At 42.5% G+C, this 17,530-nt stretch overlaps 1 protein-coding gene and 1 long non-coding RNA gene across 7 annotated transcripts in view; one reads left to right on the top strand and one right to left on the bottom strand.

The window, feature by feature from the left end:
• LOC137536407 (uncharacterized) overlaps positions 1–2,722 on the top strand; it is a 79,127-nt gene extending 76,405 nt beyond the window's left edge. Inside the window, exon 3 of the long non-coding RNA XR_011024556.1 lies at positions 2,556–2,722. This is a non-coding gene — a long non-coding RNA (uncharacterized lncRNA). The remainder of the gene's footprint in view (positions 1–2,555) is intronic.
• LDB3 (LIM domain binding 3) overlaps positions 1,282–17,530 on the bottom strand; it is a 332,821-nt gene continuing 316,572 nt past the window's right edge. For 3 of the 6 annotated variants that reach the window (XM_068258594.1, XM_068258595.1, XM_068258598.1), the window contains 2 exons: positions 14,505–14,620; positions 1,282–2,680 (listed from right to left, as the gene is read on the bottom strand). In XM_068258594.1, coding sequence (XP_068114695.1) covers positions 2,591–2,680; positions 14,505–14,620 — 206 coding nt within the window. In that variant the 3' untranslated portion in view covers positions 1,282–2,590. The remainder of the gene's footprint in view (positions 2,681–14,504; positions 14,621–17,530) is intronic. The other 3 variants (XM_068258597.1, XM_068258596.1, XM_068258600.1) reach the window with 2 other exon arrangements.

The raw sequence follows: 17,530 nt of genomic DNA, 5'->3' as shown, positions 1-17,530 counted from the left end.
CAGTGTTAAAGCTTGCCTATATTTCACAGATTGTGTCAGATTCTGTTTAGTTGTCTTCTAAATGGCCGGATAGATAATCTTTGTTTCTTTTTGAAATTTACATCATCTCAATGGTTAAGTATTTAACAATATTTAAAGACACATTCCTTGAGCTTAATGGCCAATAAGCAATGACAATATACAGATTAAAAGGGTTCGTGCTAACTTACCGATACAATTTTTCACCATGGACCTTAGCTTTTCACTGCTTTAGCCCTAACTTTCATATGCTACTCAGAAATATGCACCGTATAAAGTATAAAGCTCACAATGCCATTCTCTCTAAATCGCCTCAAAACCTGCCATAACCTCCACTTACTATGTGGTTTAATTTGAATTGTTGAAATACATGATATGGTCTATCTGCCTTATATAATATAAAAACTGTATGTCTGCCTTGATGCAAATCAATTGAATACATTATATATATATATATATATATATATATATATATATATATATATATATATTAAACTACTGATGCTGACATTTCTCATGAACTACATGCAAGGCATACAGTTCAGTTTTGCTTTCACTATAGTGTTTGGCTAGGTGCAGATGGATGGTACACTTTGTCATTTTTCTAGGTGCAGATGGATGGTACAATGGTTGATGTCAACCAGCAATCATTCATTAATGGTATTTGGTTTGCTGCCTGATACTGCCTGATGTATCTATTCAAACACCATAACATCTGAGATTTCTTGCTTGACTCTGATTGTTGATGAACGTTAGATACACTGGAAAGCAGAATAAAGGTCCATGTCCCTGATATTTACTTAGCATTCAGTTTGCATACTTGCATGCCCATCTCAACCTAGCCTTAAAGGGACACTTAAGTCAAACAAAAAAAATGAGTTGTACTCACCTAGGGCTTCCAATAGCCCCCTGCAGCTGTCCGGTGCCCTCGCCGTCTCCCTCCGATCCTCCTGGCCCCGCCGGCAGTCACTTCCTGTTTCGGTGACAGGAGCTGACAGGCTGGGGACGCGAGTGATTCTTCGCGTTCCCAGACACATTAGCACCCTCTATGCTGCTATATGGTATATGATATATGCTATAGCAGCATAGATGGAGCTATTGTTGCCAGGAATGCGAAGAATCACTCACGTCCCCAGCCTGTCAGCTCCTGTCACCGAAACAGGAAGTGGGGCCAGGAGGATCGGAGGGAGACGGCGAGGGCACCGGGCAGCTGCAGGGGGCTATTGGAAGCCCCAGGTGAGTAAAACATATTTTTTTTTTTACTTAAGTGTCCCTTTAAAGGTCCATTTTTTCAGTATTAGTTAATCAGATCACTTTGGCATTTCCCTAAAACCTGTTATTTGAGCAGAGGATCACTATGTGCCTAGGAGGGTAAACTTTAATAGTATTTAAAAAAAAAATTTGTATTATGAGATTACGTACATCCTCAAAGCATCTATTTGGCTAATGGTTAAAGATTCATTTCTTTCTTTTGAGCATTGTTTTGGGACTGCTCTGTTCTGACAACCAGACTGCATGGCCGAATCCCTCTAAGCTTAGAAAGGTGCCGGGGGACTATCATATAAACAGTGGAGCTGCACTTCCTTTTTTGGCGAAGATGCAGTTCATTTATTTTAAAACACTATCCATGGCAGCTCTAAAAATACCATACATCTGGCTGCTTGGCACTCTGCTTATTTTTCTGCTAGGGCTGAAGCTCTGTGTTCAATCTCCCATCAGCATCATCAGAACAATGACTTCTCTGAGTGCTTGTACAAAGCTGCAGCAGACTTGAGAAATGTGTGTCTATTAAGCCCCTTTGGCGTCAAGGAAGTGACTTTTTCCTGTGGCGCAAAATATATATCAGGTGGTGAATATAAACAAGGACATTGTGATGTTTTAAAATAGAATTAACACATTTTATATTGTTATGCCATTTTTGGACCCCACACCTTGCTAGACACTCCATGCTGTGAGTGGTGCTATACTGTATCTATCGTTAGTGTAAACATGGGCCTAAGCAGGCCTTGCGGATTGAAGCAAAAGCAATCAGCATTAAAACATTTGCAAACATTTTATAAAATATAATAACATTCAATACCTGTCACAAGAGCCTAAAATACTTACGACCTTTCTAGAGCAAAAAAATGTTGTTTCAGTTGAAATTTTTAAGGGCAACTAGTAAACGAGTAGAAGGAAGGAAGAGATGCAAGTAGCATCCAAATATCATTCTAGGTATAACCAATGCTGTAAGTATTGTTCTTTACCCCCAGCTTGTCAAGGTCTTGGTTTACATTTTATTCACTTTTCTTCCCTACTAAAAAAAAATAATGCACACTTATGTGCATAGCAATGTTAAAGTTTTCAAAAGCAACCATTTTTCAGATGTTGTTGTTGCATAGATTTATAAATTCAAACAATGTAATTGTTGCCATATGATATTACTTGCATAGATGTACAAAACTGGATTCATTGCACCATCTTGTGCAGTAAGTTAAAATATACAGCAATATATGTTGACAAAACATGACTTTTTTTTCTATTTGCGTTTCTTTCAGCTGCTTGTCTCTAGTAGCGGAGCCAGAGGTGATTCTTACACATTGATGGCATGGGCATGCTTCTTGCACAGAGGCTTATCCTTCTTGGAGTAAAAGGGTTGGCCCTCCAGATTCACATGGCAAACCTGCAACCCAAATAATAAACTGGTTTGTAAAGTTTAAACCTTTTCAATGTATTTTTTGTAATAGTTTGTATCGGGTTCTCTGGTTTAAACATACCAATAACACCAAGTTAAGATGTGAGCAGACTAATTAAAGAGGAACTATAATGACATATAGTAGAAAACAATGAATTATTCAGGACAATCTTATGTTAATTATCCAGGTTTCAGTATCAGAAACCCTTCCTATAGCTATACGGGGACTGTGCAGCATCATGACGTCAATTATGTCATGACGACGTCAACGTTATGACGCTGCTCAGTCCTGATCCTCCTCATACCGGAGGATACCGGAGCTGTGCAGAGAGGAATGCTGCGCTCACTGGAGCACAGTTGATAAGTAAGTGGCTGGATCGAGGGGGTTGGGGGGGCACTAATTCTAACTTTGCTATTGCTGCCTACATTGTACAGGAGCCCTGACACCTAGCTAACTTATACTGGTGGGCTCCTGTACCTAGCTAGCCTATACTGAGTGACACCTGTACTTAGCTAGCTTATACAGGGGGACACCTGTACCTACCTGCCTATACTAAGTGACACCTGTATCTACCTAGCCTATACTGAGAGACACCTGTATCTACCTAGCCTATACAGAGGGACACCTGTACTTACCTAGTCTATACTGTGGGGCTTCTGTACCTACCTAGCCTATACAGGGAAACACCTGTACCTACCTAGCCTATATAGTGGGACACCTGTACCTACCTAGTCTATACTGTGGGGCTCCTGTACCTACCTAGCCTATACAGGGAAACACCTGTACCTACCTAGCCTATATAGTGGGACACCTGTTCCTACCTAGCCTATACTGAGCGACACCAGTTTCTACCTAGCCTATACTGAGCGACACCTATAGCTAACTAGCCTATGCAGGAGGACACCTGTACCTACCTAGCTATAGAGGGGGGCACCTGTACCCACCTGTCTATAGTGAGCAACACCTGTATCTACGTAGCCTATACAGGGGTACACTTTTACCTACCTAGTCTATATTGTGGGGCTCCTGTACTTATTTAGCCTATATAGGGGGACACCTGTACCTACATAACCTATACTGAGCGACACCTGCTCTCTACATTGGCCTTCCAAAAAAGGACCTGTAGCGCCTACAGCTGATACAGAATACTGCTGCCAGACTGTTGACCATCAACCTCGTCACTGCCACATAACACCAGTCCTGCACTCCCTTCACTGGCTACCTATAAAATCGAGGATCCTATTCAAGATCAGCCTACTGGCATTTAAATCACTACACAATCTGGGCGCTGGATACATGAAAGAAATGTTGCAGCTGCGTAGCAATCCCTGCAATCTCAGATCCACAGGTTCTAATAATCTAGTCATACCCAGAATCCACCTGGAAACTTTTGGTCCCAGAGTCTTTTGTCATGCTGCCCCTACATTATGGAACTCCTTACCACAGCAGATCAGGACAGCTCCATCTCTGGATGTGTTTAAATCCAGACTGAAAACCCACCTGATCAGCTTGGCATTTGCAGAAGTCTGCTGAATCTGAGAGAGCCTAAGCTCTTTGAGTCCTATGGGAGAAAAGTGCTATAGAAATGTTACTGTTATTATTGTTACCTGTACCTTTCTAGCCTATACTGGGGGCACCTAGACCTGGCTACCTACCAACAATAATCTGCGGGGGATTCTGAAGACAGATGGGCACCGTGCGCACAGCTAATGTATAAATGCACATCCATGAGTACATTTTTACACTTGGGGTCAGTGGCCAATTTCATGTTGAAATTTATCAGTAATTGGCCTGCAGAGTATGGGGAGCCGATCGATCTATCTCTCATCAGATTTGATTAGAGAAAGATTTATCTCCTGGTCAACTCTGCTCATCATCTCTAGATGTATGGCCTCCTTTACATTCGTGTTAGCACAGGTCTAGCATCTGCAGCTTAGAAGTATAAATGATCAGAGATCTTGGGGAGTAATTTGAAATTTAGTTTAGATTTTGTGTTTCAAGCTTTCATTACACTCAAAATTGCTTGCAACCCTTGCTTGACACATTTTGTTGAGTTATAGGAAAAAAGGTTATGGAAATTGGATCACATTTGCACAGAAATCCAGCAGAAGCTGAACGCCGAGAAAGTTAAGAATGTAAATCGGGGTGAAGAAAAAATTTACAATGGGCAAACATTGACTAAATCATTTATAAATGAATATAGTAAAACAAAACAAAACAAAAAAAAAATTATTTATTAAGTTACAATCTGTAAAGTTCCTCTTTAATATAAAAAAAATTGTTACAACAAACATCACTAAATAAAGAAAAGTAGCAAGCTAACATTGTAAAAGAAATTACAGGCAGTATTTCTTTCTTCTTCTTCTTTTTTTTTTTTTTATTCCAACTAAAATATTTTTGAACAGACATCTGATTGGCTTGGCGAGATAGCATAGTTTACTTTTGGCAATGTCAACCGGCTGAGAATGGAGAAACTCTATTCACCGCCATAATAGCACCTTCTGCCAAAGTGTGGCAGCTTGAAACATTGTCAGTAGACCCTGTACAGCAAGCAATGAACCATTGTTTTGTAATGTCGTATGGATCACTCTACAGATGGTTCTCAGCATACTATTTGCAGGCTAAAGTGTCTTTAGTAACCTTTAGTAATATTATTTGAAGGAAGCAATGATTTCTAAATATACTAAGAACTTTTGCTTATCACATATTAGTAACAGCTAGCGCGGAGCACCTGGCCAAAACAGTCCGTGTCCCGGCCAAAACGGCCAGTGATGGAACATTTACAATATTTACAACACTCTTTAAGTACCCAAAGAAATAAAATGACATAAACATCTGGATTGGGTTACAATCTTTTTCCTATGCATTCCAATCAGATTACACCCCTTCATTGATGTCCAGGGGGACAGCTATCAATAAGCTAAGCCTTGTATACACATGCAAGGACTGTTAAATATTGGATGCAGATGATTGAGTATAATCAAATAATTAGCACTGAAGCCTGCAAACTAGATAAAAAGAAGCAGCCTTCATAGCTCTTCAACATTCTAATGTGAACATTATATAAATGTTATCTTCAGCTTGGAAACTAAGTTCTTGCATGATTCCCTCATCATCAGTACGCTGAGATGTCAAATATGAAAGCCTTCAGATTTAATTCCAGCTCACTATTGATAATGCTAGACTGTTTTTTCCATCCCCCTGTAGAAGCAAAAGAGTGTGCCCGTCATTAACATTAAACTCAAACAAGAGTTAAGCCAGCCTATGTGGGGGTCTTACTTCTGAGACTACACAGGAAGTTAATACAGATGAATAATAAAGCAAGTTAAGTTGAGGCCATTGATGTATAGCCCTTCTGATGAAGTGGTTTATTGACCACGCTATACATTAAAGGGGTTCTTTCGCGAAAAAAGTAGGCAGTTAAAAAATGTGACAGATGACAGGTTTTGGGCCAGTCCATCTTTTTAAGGGGGATTCTCAGGGCTTTCTTTGTTTTCAACAGCATTTCCTGAACAACAGTTTAACTGCCAAAATAGCAAGATACCAGCCGGCCTACCTAATCACTTGCACACTATTATGTCAGTTAAATTTTGCAACTGTTCAGGAAATGCTGTTGAAAACAAAGAAAGCCCTGAGAATCCCCTTTAAAAAGATGGACTGGCCCAAAACCTGTCATCTTTCACATTTTTTAACTGCCTACTTTTTTCGCGAAAGAACTCCTTTAAAGGGAACCAGGTGCCACTTTTTTTTCTGCAGCTTGTCCTGGTTTCTAATAGCTATAGGAGCTGTCTGAATAGTAGCAATCACATTTATTATATAGTACCCCAAAAAGTGCAGTACAGCAATGTGATTGCTACTATTCAGACAGTATTTCATGTCTGCTTTATGGAGGTAAGTCCACCACTTCCTCCAAGCAAATTTTAAAGGTTTTATCCATTTTTATCCTGCTGACGCCTCTGTTCTCCTACTGCTATACCGTGTCCACCCCTGGTGGAGGGGTGATCTACCTCTTTTTTGATCTACAGAGAGCGACTTCTTATCCCTGAGTGAGGACAGGTCTAATCTCCTCACCTGCCTATACAGTGGTTGCCTATGTGGTAACCCACGCTTGTGAGTATACTCTTCTCACTGATTATCCTTACTTTATTTTTGCATAACATACTACACTATATTGGGCTCTCGGTTTCTCTAAATTTTATTATAAGCACAGGCACTTTGTTTTTTAAGTATAATTGCTCTCAGGTACATATGACATGGGTCATACTCCTGTAGGGGTTTATTATTAACTTTCTCCCGACCGCCTCACAAAGATGGGCGGTGGGAGGGTGGCACCTCCAGGACCACCTAACGCCGATTGGCGTCAAAGTCCTGGAGGCGAGGTTCGCTTGCGCGTGTTCAATGCTAGTAAACAGAGCGGGGATCCGTGAGCAGCCTGCCAGCCAAGATCGCAGTTGGCAGGCTGTAAAGTAAAAAAAAAGAAAAAAAAAAAAAGGCAAGAAACATGTGTACAGGGGACAGCTCTGTCACTTAACTGTCCCTAGCAATGGCTTACAATCAAATCGCATACAAAGGATGATGCCTATGTGTAGGCATTGTAGGGCATGGATCATAGTCCAGGGCTAATTTGGGGGGTTGGAGGATTAAAAGAAATAGGCTTTTTTTTAATAATATGATTTGTTTTTATCAATTAAAAAAAAAAAGCGCAGCAGCAATCGGATACCAGCAAAATAAAGCTGTATTAGTGACAAGAAAAGGAGATAAAATTCATTTGTGTGCTAAGTTGTATGAGTGAGCAATAAACTGTTAAAGCAGCGCAGTGCTGAATTGTGAAAAATGGCCTGGTCACTAGGGGGAAATAAACCTGTGGTCCTCAAAAGGTTACTCCTTATTGGGGAAGTCTGCTATATATAAAATTCAATTATTTTATCTTTCAATAGGCATGGACCCACATGGTCCTCTTGAATTATTCAGATTTCTGCAAATACTGCAGTGGTGCTATTATTGGAAAACCCTGCTCTATGGCCACATGTTAAAGGAGAACTGTAGTGAGAGGTATATGGAGGCTGCCATATTTATTTCCTTTAAACAATACCAGTTGCCTGGCAGCCCTGCTGGTCTATTTGGCTGAAGAAGTGTCTGAATCATACCAGGAACAAGCATGCGGCTAATCTTGTCATATCTGTCAAATTTGTCAGAAACACCTGATCTGCTGCATGCTTGTTCAGGGGCTATGGCTGAAAGTATTAGAGGCAGAGGATCAGCAGGACAGCCAGGCAACTGGTATTGCTTCAATGGAAACAAATATGGCAGCCTCCATATACCTCTCACTATAGTTCTCCTTTAAGCAGACCACAAACAGATGAATTTTTCCATTTGATTGCTAGCATATTTGATAAATCTAATCAAATCTGCCGAAAATCTGTTGCACCAACAACATGTCCAATCGATCAAATATGGATCCAATTTCACTGAAAATTGATTGGAAGTATCAGTCCGCCAAGACAGAAAATGTACTTTGCTTAGTAGTGGGGCAGCAGTGGTGGTGGATTGATCGGCCATAGCATTGCTCTGCATTGAACAGTGCAACATTGCAGTTCCAGTGATTTTCAATAGATTTCCTTCTGAAATTTATTGAAAAATGATGTGCTGGGTGTGGTAGGAATCAATCACAATCCAATTAGATTCAGCTCAGAGAGTGTTTGAATCGGTTTGCCACACTGGGGAGGAATTGATGTTTAAAGTAAACCTAAACCAAAGTAAATAAAAAGAGTTTCACTTACCTGGGGCTTCTACCAGCCCCTTGCAGCCGTCCTGTCCCGGTCGTCAATGTATTTTCGTTTTCTGCTAACTAACAGACAGCAGGCCACTGTGCCTGTGCGGCACTGCCCTTGCACGTCCTTGTTTGCGTTCCCGCCCGAAATAGCATCCTGCCCCGGCGCAGTAAGAGAAAACCTTGTACTGAGCCAGCGCACTATGTTCTTGCTGTCTGGAACACAAACGAAGATGCGCGCGGCCAGGGCCGCTCAGGCACAGTGGCCCACCGAATGTCAGTCAGCAGAAAATGAAACTAAGCCGCGGAGGGGGACTGGAGAATGTTTGATGACTGGCGCAGGCACAGGATGGCTGCAGGTGGCTGGTAGAAGCCCCAGGTAAACAAAACTCTTTTTCTTCGGTTTAGGTTCACTTTAAATAGATTTCACTGTTGCTGAATGCTAAAGATATGTCTCAATTGGGATTGGATAAATGTTGCTCAAAATAATCTTTCAGGTGACAGTTTACCCCATCACTGTACAGATGGGCTGATAGGCAGTGTTGCTTGGATAATATGCGTGATCACGGAATAGCCGTGATTCACAAGCACTTTTTCACTATTCCGAATCCATGATCGATTCTGGATCATGGAAATCGGCCACAGAAATTCCGTGATTGAAAATATTCGGAACGCAATCACGGGTCGTGATCGCGGGATCACAGAAAAAAAATATTCTGTGATTATCACCCACCGACTTTAGCGGTTAATAGCAAAGACCCCTTACATTGTAGAAACACCAGTGCACCCATAGGTGCACTGGGTGCCAGCATGGGTGAGGGTGACAGGTGGGGATGCAGGGAGGACAGCGGGAGCCGGCGGCAAGGCATCCGCATAGGGGGATGCGTTCCCAGCTATACTTAGTATAGCTGAGAGATGCAGCGGAGATCTTCAATCAAGTTGATACAGAAGGTCGTAAGATAGAGGATATTGGTGTAGGACGTTTTCCGTGGATATTCGCGTGGGAACATTTTTTTAAAGGTACAGGTAAGTATTTCTGGTTAATTAAGACTAACAAAGGACTTTTTCCGTGTTTGTGTTTTTATTTCATTTAACCCATTGTGGAAATGGGTGGGGGGTGGGCATCTGGTGGTCCGCTTCTTAAAGGGGACTCCCAGATGCCACCATGACCCCCCCAGGGAGTCATCACCCCCACCTCCTCCTGGGGCACCTGAGGTGGGGAAGTGCCCCTTGTCCATGAATTGGACAAGGGCTCCGTGGGAGAGGGTAAGGCTTGGATGCCCCTCTCCCCTGGAGCCCCCCCCCATACCATGGACCATACAGGGTGGTATAGCTCAGGGTGCGAAGCCCCAGTCGGCCGGGGCTCCGCATTCTAGCTATCCCAGCCTGCATGGGTGACGAGGGGTTCAATATGCTGGGTAGGGGGTAGGGGCGTAGCAATAAGGGGTGCAGAGGTTGCGACCACATCGGTGCCCTTGGGCCAGAGGGGCCCCGAAGGGCCCTGCCTCAACTTCTGTATTAGCTCTCTATTGGTCTTGTGCTTATAATAATCACTTCTATAGATACTTTGAACCGTGGTAATCATTAACAAGCTGTTCCTCATCCACTTCTTGCTAGTGATGTCGCGAACCTCCGATTTTCGGTTGCGAACCCTGTTCGCGAACCTTCGCGGAGGGTTCAGTTCGCGGAAAAGTTCGCGAACCGCAATAGACTTCAATGGGGAGGCGAACTTTGAAAAATAGAAAAAATTATGCTGGCCACAAAAGTGATGGAAAACATGTTTCAAGGGGTCTAACACCTGGAGGGGGGCATGGCGGAGTGGGATACATGCCCAAAGTCCCAGGGAAAAATCTGAATTTGACGCAAAGCAGCGTTTTAAGGGCAGAAATCACATTGAATGCTAAATTGCAGGCCTAAAGTGCTTTCAAACATCTTGCATGTGTATACATCAATCAGGGAGTGTAATTAGAGTACTGCTTCACACTGACACACCAAACTCACTGTGTAACGCACCGCAAACAGCTGTTTGCGTAGTGACGGCTGTGCTGGTGTGCAACATGGCCAGAGTGCAGGCCGTGGCAGTTTTCCAGCCCATATGGTCGCCGGGCTGTGGTAGCTCAATGATAGAACAACAGTGACTTTCCATCTGATCAAATTTGGTCTGTCCACAATGAAGCAACAACCTTATTATCTTCTTGTATGTAGGTAGGCATAGGTAGGAGTCCCAGTATAGGTAGGTAGGTGTAGGTAGGTGCCTCAGTAGGTAGCTAGGCATAGGTAGGAGTCCCAGTATAGGTTGGTAGGCATAGGTAGGTGCCTCAGTAGTTAGCTAGGCATAGGTAGGAGACCCAGTATAGGTAGGTAGGCATAGGTAGGTGTCCCAGTAGTTAGCTAGGCATAGGTAAGAGACCCAGTATAGGTAGGTAGGCATAGGTAGGAGTCCCAGTATAGGTAGGTAGGCATAGGTAGGAGTCCCAGTATAGGTAGGTAGGCATAGGTAGGAGTCCCAGTATAGGTAGGTAGGCATAGGTAGGAGTCCCAGTATAGGTAGGTAGGCATAGGTAGGTGCCTCAGTAGTTAGCTAGGCATAGGTAGGAGACCCAGTATAGGTAGGTAGGCATAGGTAGGTGTCCCTGTAGTTAGCTAGGCATAGGTAGGAGTCCCAGTATAGGTAGGTAGGCATAGGTAGGAGTCCCAGTATAGGTAGGTAGGCATAGGTAGATGCCCCAGTAGTTAGGTAGGCATAGGTACGTGTCCCAGTATAGATAGTTAGGCAGGGCCTGGCTGGCACAGTAATAACAATTACCAAGGGCCAGCTGCAACAGATAGGGTTGTATAATGTCAGTGTCAGTGAGCAACACACACAAAAAAAAAACATCAGGAAAACATTAGCTCTCAAAAGAGCTGTTGAGGGGTGCTATTTTAGCAATAACAATCAGCCAGGAGCAAGCCAAGAGCCTAACTAATCTTTCCCTAGGAGAAAAAATCTGCAGCAGCTCTCCCTAGTCTGTCTATTTGCAGCAGGCACACGAGTGAGTGTCATGGCCAGCGAGCCTGCCTTATATAAGAAGGGGTGGGGCTCCAGGGCTTAGTGTAGCCTGAATGGCTACAATGTGCCTGCTGACTGTGATGCAGAGGGTCAAAGTTGACCCTCATAGTGCATTATGGGGCGAATCGAACTTCCGCAAAAGTTCGCCTGGTCCAGACGAACGCGACCCACCAAAGTTCGCCTGGAACCGTTGGCTACATCTCTACTTCTTGCCCCTCTGACGCTGTAGTTGCCATTGGCAGGTTTTGGTTCACCGTATCAATTGTTATGTATAGAGTGCTTGGGAGGCCCCATTGTAAAACTTGCATCAGGGCCCACAGCTCTTTAGCTACGCCACTGGTAGGGGGGACCCCACTCCATTTTTTTTACATTTCCCACTATCTGAACAAAACGAAAAAAAAACATATCCTGCAAATTTGGTGTTGCTAGGATGTAAGGGGCCTTTGCTATTAATTGCTAAAGTCGGTGGGAATTGTTTCCCTAAGAACTGTCATTACCGCATTTACAGTAAATGTATACTTTTTTCCTTTGAAATTTTAAAATCGATTTTCTCAAAAAGTATAAGTTCTTTTTGAAAAAAAAAATGTTTTCCAATTGTTCCCATTGTTCTTCTTAACATATCTGGCAAATTTGGTGTTTCTACAATGTAAGGGGACTTTGCTATTAACCGCTAAAGTCGGAGGGTGATAATGACGGAATATTTTTCCATTTTCCAGTTTTTCTCAAATACTAAAAGTTCTTTTTGAATTTTGGGTGAGTGTGGCATGTATGGGGGCTTTGCTATTAGCTAAAACGCTTTTCCGTGATCACGGCCATGAATTTCCATGATTGCCTCATTCACGGAAAAAATCTAGGTCGAATTCGTGAGTCCATTTCAAATCCGGAAATTAATCACGGAATTTCCGGATTTTTTTTCAACCACAGCCGAATAGGTCCAATACGTGATTGTGGGGGTATCTGAGCACCACTTCTGATAGGCTCTCTGCCAAGCAGTCTCAAACCAGATAAGAGAAAATCTACTCCGAGTTTGACCTTTAATATGACAAATGTATCTCCAAAACTTTTTATTTTGTCAGAAATACGGTCAAGCCCATTGTGCCAAGCAACCCTTTGTGATCTATGGAAAAGGTTGGGGGTTGATGGGTTAGCAGAGAATATCTAGCTGAAGCTTGCAACAGCAACAATTTTGCTGAGTAGTGTGCAATTCAGTATATCACAATAAGGGAAAAACTGATGTTGGGGGATCGGTCATATTTATACTACAAAGAGTCAGATTACAAAGATTCAGAGCCTGTATGTAGATGAAGACTGTACTACAAATGTTCACTTATAGCTGAATTATTGCAAGTTTCCTTCAGCTTTAAGAAGGCAAATTTCACCAATCATTGCTTATTAGTAGAAGGGCTTTTCGGTCTCTTTTATCCCCCTATACATCCCTAGTGGTTTGGGTCACCCCGAGCTGCTTGGTTACTCTGTTGTACTGGTCCAAGCCCTATCCCATACTGTCATATCAATCCCTGCCATGTACTGATGAGGGCCAAAAGTCCGAATCAAGCTGTCTACATGTGGGGTTGGTGTGGCTGTGTAATATTTAAAGCTATAGGCTTGCTATACACCAGCGGTTCTGGATGCTTGCCTGGCTTACAGGGGCAAAAAGAGATAATTTGCATATTGGTGCATTGTGGGTAACCACAAATGTTCACTTATAGCTGAATAATTGCAAGTTTCCGTCTGTTTTAAGAAGGCACATTTCACTAAGCATTGCTTATTAGGGTTTTTCGGTCTCTTTTATCCCCCTATACTTTTTAGTGGTTAGGGTCACCCCGAGTTGCTTGGTTACTCTATTATAACAGGGTAGTTTCCATTCTGTCCTCTGGCTCTGTGGAAGCATACCCAGACTAAGACTGGGCAGAGCAGGCGCTGAGGCAGAGTTAAAGCGGTATAAAACCCTGACATAATATTCACTAAAAACATGTTTTCCTACTTTTTATATGCCATATGGTTATCATATTTGCTTTTGAGCATAGGTGTTAGTATTCATTTAGAAATTATATGTTCCCAAAGTACACTTTTTTTTGCTCTGAAAGCTGACTTTGCATTTTATTTATAAATGCTTTATTTTATTATTTTCTGACTTTGTTCAGTCCTTTGTGTAACCCTTTGAATGCTGTTCTAGTAAAAAAAATGCTGGTTGTATATAATATGCTGTAAATATTCTATTAGAGCAAAGAAGAAATGTTGGGTTTCATTCTGCTTTAAGCTTTTATCTCAGGGCCACACTTTATTACCCCACAGATAGAAGTTGCCCTGTATGCCCCTTCTGCTCCCCCAAAGACTGAGAAAACAGAGGAGTGAGGCTGAATTCACTCACATGTCTTTTTGCCGCACCCTATCCTCCAGCTAATCAGCTCCCAAGATTCCTATGTCTCCCTAACTTATTTCCCGTGACTCACTCGTTTCCCACGGCCCACTGACAAGTATGACTTGACATTCCATGCAGGTTATGTGAGTAGAGATGCAACTGCAGGGATCCATGGAGACAGACTGCACTGACCAGAGAAGGAGGGATGATCATACCACCTGGTCAGGTGAGTTATGTACGTTTCCACACTATTCATCATTCTGCATTCCCACTATGGGATTCATGGAGACCTCCGGCTTGTCCCCTGATCATAGATCATATCCACAAAAATTAAAGCAGTTGCCTCAGCTGCCTTGGGGGCAATTCATCCCTGTGCAGAGGGGATCTTTATCACAAACTGATGAGGGTCATGCTTGTGTGGGTTTCCTCTGGGCACTATATCAAAAAACATGTCAGGAAAAGTAGACAATGGTAGGGATCAGTCTGTGTGTTCCTCTGTGAGCTAGTTAATAAGATTACTATGTGTTGCAGAAAATGTTGTTTCATAAATACATACAGTAATATTAATACAAATCATGGTGTGATTATAATAACATGAGTTATATGAGTTATGTGGAAAGTGATACTCACAGCACAGATGAAGCAGGTATCATGCCAAGTGTGGCCAAGAGCCTCAATGAACTTGTCCCCGGCTTCAACGGGAAAATCACATCCATGGCATTTTGTACTGAAGAGAGCAACATAATCTGTAAAGCATACAAGTGAGCCATTAGCTGAATCCCTTTTAACTGACTTCTTGATGTGCTTCCAAACTTTTGCTTCTGTTAGCATATCCACAACTTTACAGTTGTTTTTTTTTTTTGAAGGATGATGAAAGATATCAAATCTGGCCATTAAAAAATATGTTATATTTAATCTATATTTCTTAGCCTTCTGCCAACCCCTGCTTTATGTCATAAGGTTGCACATAAGCACCATTCATGTCACATGTTGGGATCGAGCTCGTCCTGGCACGAACTGCAGAAACCATACCAGAGCAACACATACTATTGCCATGGAAGTGGGAGGAGGGATGACAGTGTGGTGTATTATGGAGTGGCTTCAGAAGGGTGTGGTAAGGAGGAGAACAGTGTATTTATGATTTGCTTTTGTTTAAAAATCCGGTGTGCTGAATCTTTAAAACAAACTCCGGGTTACAGGCTACGTTCTTGGCTGAGACGGCCACAAGTGACTGCTTTGCCTTGGCCTAGCTCAATCCAGTTTGTATATGAGACTGAATACGTATAGTCAAATACCCATATTGTCTCATGGCCAATTAATCTTCCCAATGGCCTGACCACTAATTAAACAGGTGGGAATGCAATAGCAAAGCACAGATATCCAATGTTTTTTCTGAGCAGTGTCTTGTCTCATTTAATACCTTACACATACACAAAGTTTGATGTATGATCCATCTATGACAACCAATATGTTTAATTGAAAAACAGCTCATCTAAAAACCCAGTTGTAGGTTGTTTGTACATGATATGTAGCAGAATTCACATCGGATTTTCTGACAGTCGGAGTTAATCAGTTTGCCAATGAATATCAATATACAGTATTTGAACTTGGCCTTTATATTCTGAATGAAGTATCATGGCCCTTAACTGCTTCAAAGTTGCCATATACCTCTTGGCAGCCTCCCTGAGAAGTGAGAAGTCCTCATTCTACCATCCAGTTTAGAATGACAGTGATCTGAAACAGTTCTAGTAGTGCCGGATCTTTTAACCAGCTCGGAGGACACCTGTACAGACCCTAGATTCTCAACTAAAATGGCCCAGAGCTACCTCCTCAAACGAGTTTAGTCTACCCTTACATACATACCTTTATACTTACAGTTAATATATAAGGGATCTGGTAAAATATTTCTTTACATTATGATGGGCAAGTCGGTCAGTATCTGTTTGCTCAATCGCCAGAGCAGGCAGTACATAACCCATTCTCCTTTAATTACCGTACCAACACCTTAATTTAGTAACAGAAAGATGATGCCTGGTACTTATTAGCACTGGGCACTGAAGCTCTGTGAGTGGTGTGGGCTTTTCAGTTGCCCTCCTCATTTGGAAGCCAAACAACTTTCTAAAGCGCAAGAATGCAGTAGGAGGTAACAAGGGTGTCTATATGCTCCATATCACTTCCTGCTGACATCCATCCCACATACTCGATTGCTTTGCTAGTGTATGTACAGTGGGTTGCAAAAGTATTCGGCCCCCTTGAAGTTTTCCACATTACTGCCACAAACATGCATCAATTTTATTGGAATTCCACGTGAAAGACCAATACAAAGTGGTGTACACGTGAGAAGTGGATCAAAAATCATACATCATTCCAAACATTTTTTACAAATAAATAACTGCAAAGTGGGGTGTGCGTAATTATTCGGGCCCCTGAGTCAATACTTTGTAGAACCACCTTTTGCTGCAATTACAGATGCCAGTCTTTTAGGGTATGTCTCTACCAGCTTTGCACATCTAGAGACTGAAATCCTTGCCCATTCTTCTTTGCAAAACAGCTTCAGCTCAGTCAGATTAGATGGACAGCATTTGTGAACAGCAGTTTTCAGATCTTGCCACAGATTCTCGATTGGATTTAGATCTGGACTTTGATTGGGCCATTCTAACACATGGATATGTTTTGTTTTAAACCATTCCATTGTTGCCCTGGCTTTATGTTTAGGGCCATTGTCCTGCAGGAAGGTGAACCCTTGCCCCAGTCTCAAGTCTTTTTCAGTCTCCAAGAGGTTTTCTTCCAAGTTTGCCCTGTATTTGACTCCATCCATCTTCCCATCAACTCTGACCAGCTTCCCTGTCCCTGCTGAAGAGATGCACCCCCCGAGCATGATGCTGCCACCACCATATTTGACAGTGGGAATGGTGTGTTCAGAGTGATGTGCAGTGTTAGTTTTCTGCCACACATAGCGTTTTGCATTTTGGCCAAAAAGTTCCATTTTGGTCTCATCTGACCAGAGCACCTTCTTCTACATGGTTGCTGTGTCCCCCACATGGCTTGTGGCAAAGTGCAAACGGGACCTCTTATGCTTTCTGTTAACAATGCCTTTCTTCTTGCCACTCTTCCATAAAGGCCAACTTTGTACAGTGCTTGACTAATAGTTGTCCTATGGACAGAGTCTCCTACCTGAGCTGTAGATCTCTTCAGCTCGTCCAGAGTCACCATGGGCCTCTTGACTGCATTTCTGATCAGCGCTCTCCTTGTTCGGCCTGTGAGTTTAGGTGGACGGCCTTGTCTTGGTAGGTTTACAGTTGTGCCATACTCCTTACATTTCTGAATGATCGCTTGAACAGTGCTCCGTGGGATGTCCACAGCTTGGGACATCTTTTTGTAGCCTAAGCCTGCTTTAAATTTCTCAATAACTTGATCCCTGACCTGTCTTGGACCTGTCTTGTGTGTTCTTTGGACTTCACGGTGTTGTTGCTCCCAATATTCTCGTAGACAACCTCTGAGGCCATCACAGAGCAGCTGTATTTGTACTGACATTAGATTGCACACAGGTGCACTCTCTTTAGTCATTAGCACTCATCAGGCAATGTCTATAGGCAACTGATTGCACTCAGATCAAAGGGGGCCAAATAATTACGCACACCCCACTTTGCAGTTAT

Source organism: Hyperolius riggenbachi, chromosome 10 (assembly GCF_040937935.1).
Source record: "Hyperolius riggenbachi isolate aHypRig1 chromosome 10, aHypRig1.pri, whole genome shotgun sequence".
NCBI lineage: Eukaryota > Metazoa > Chordata > Amphibia > Anura > Hyperoliidae > Hyperolius > Hyperolius riggenbachi.
Note: the sequence above shows the minus strand (reverse complement) of the source record. Positions and strands in the feature narration are given on the sequence as shown.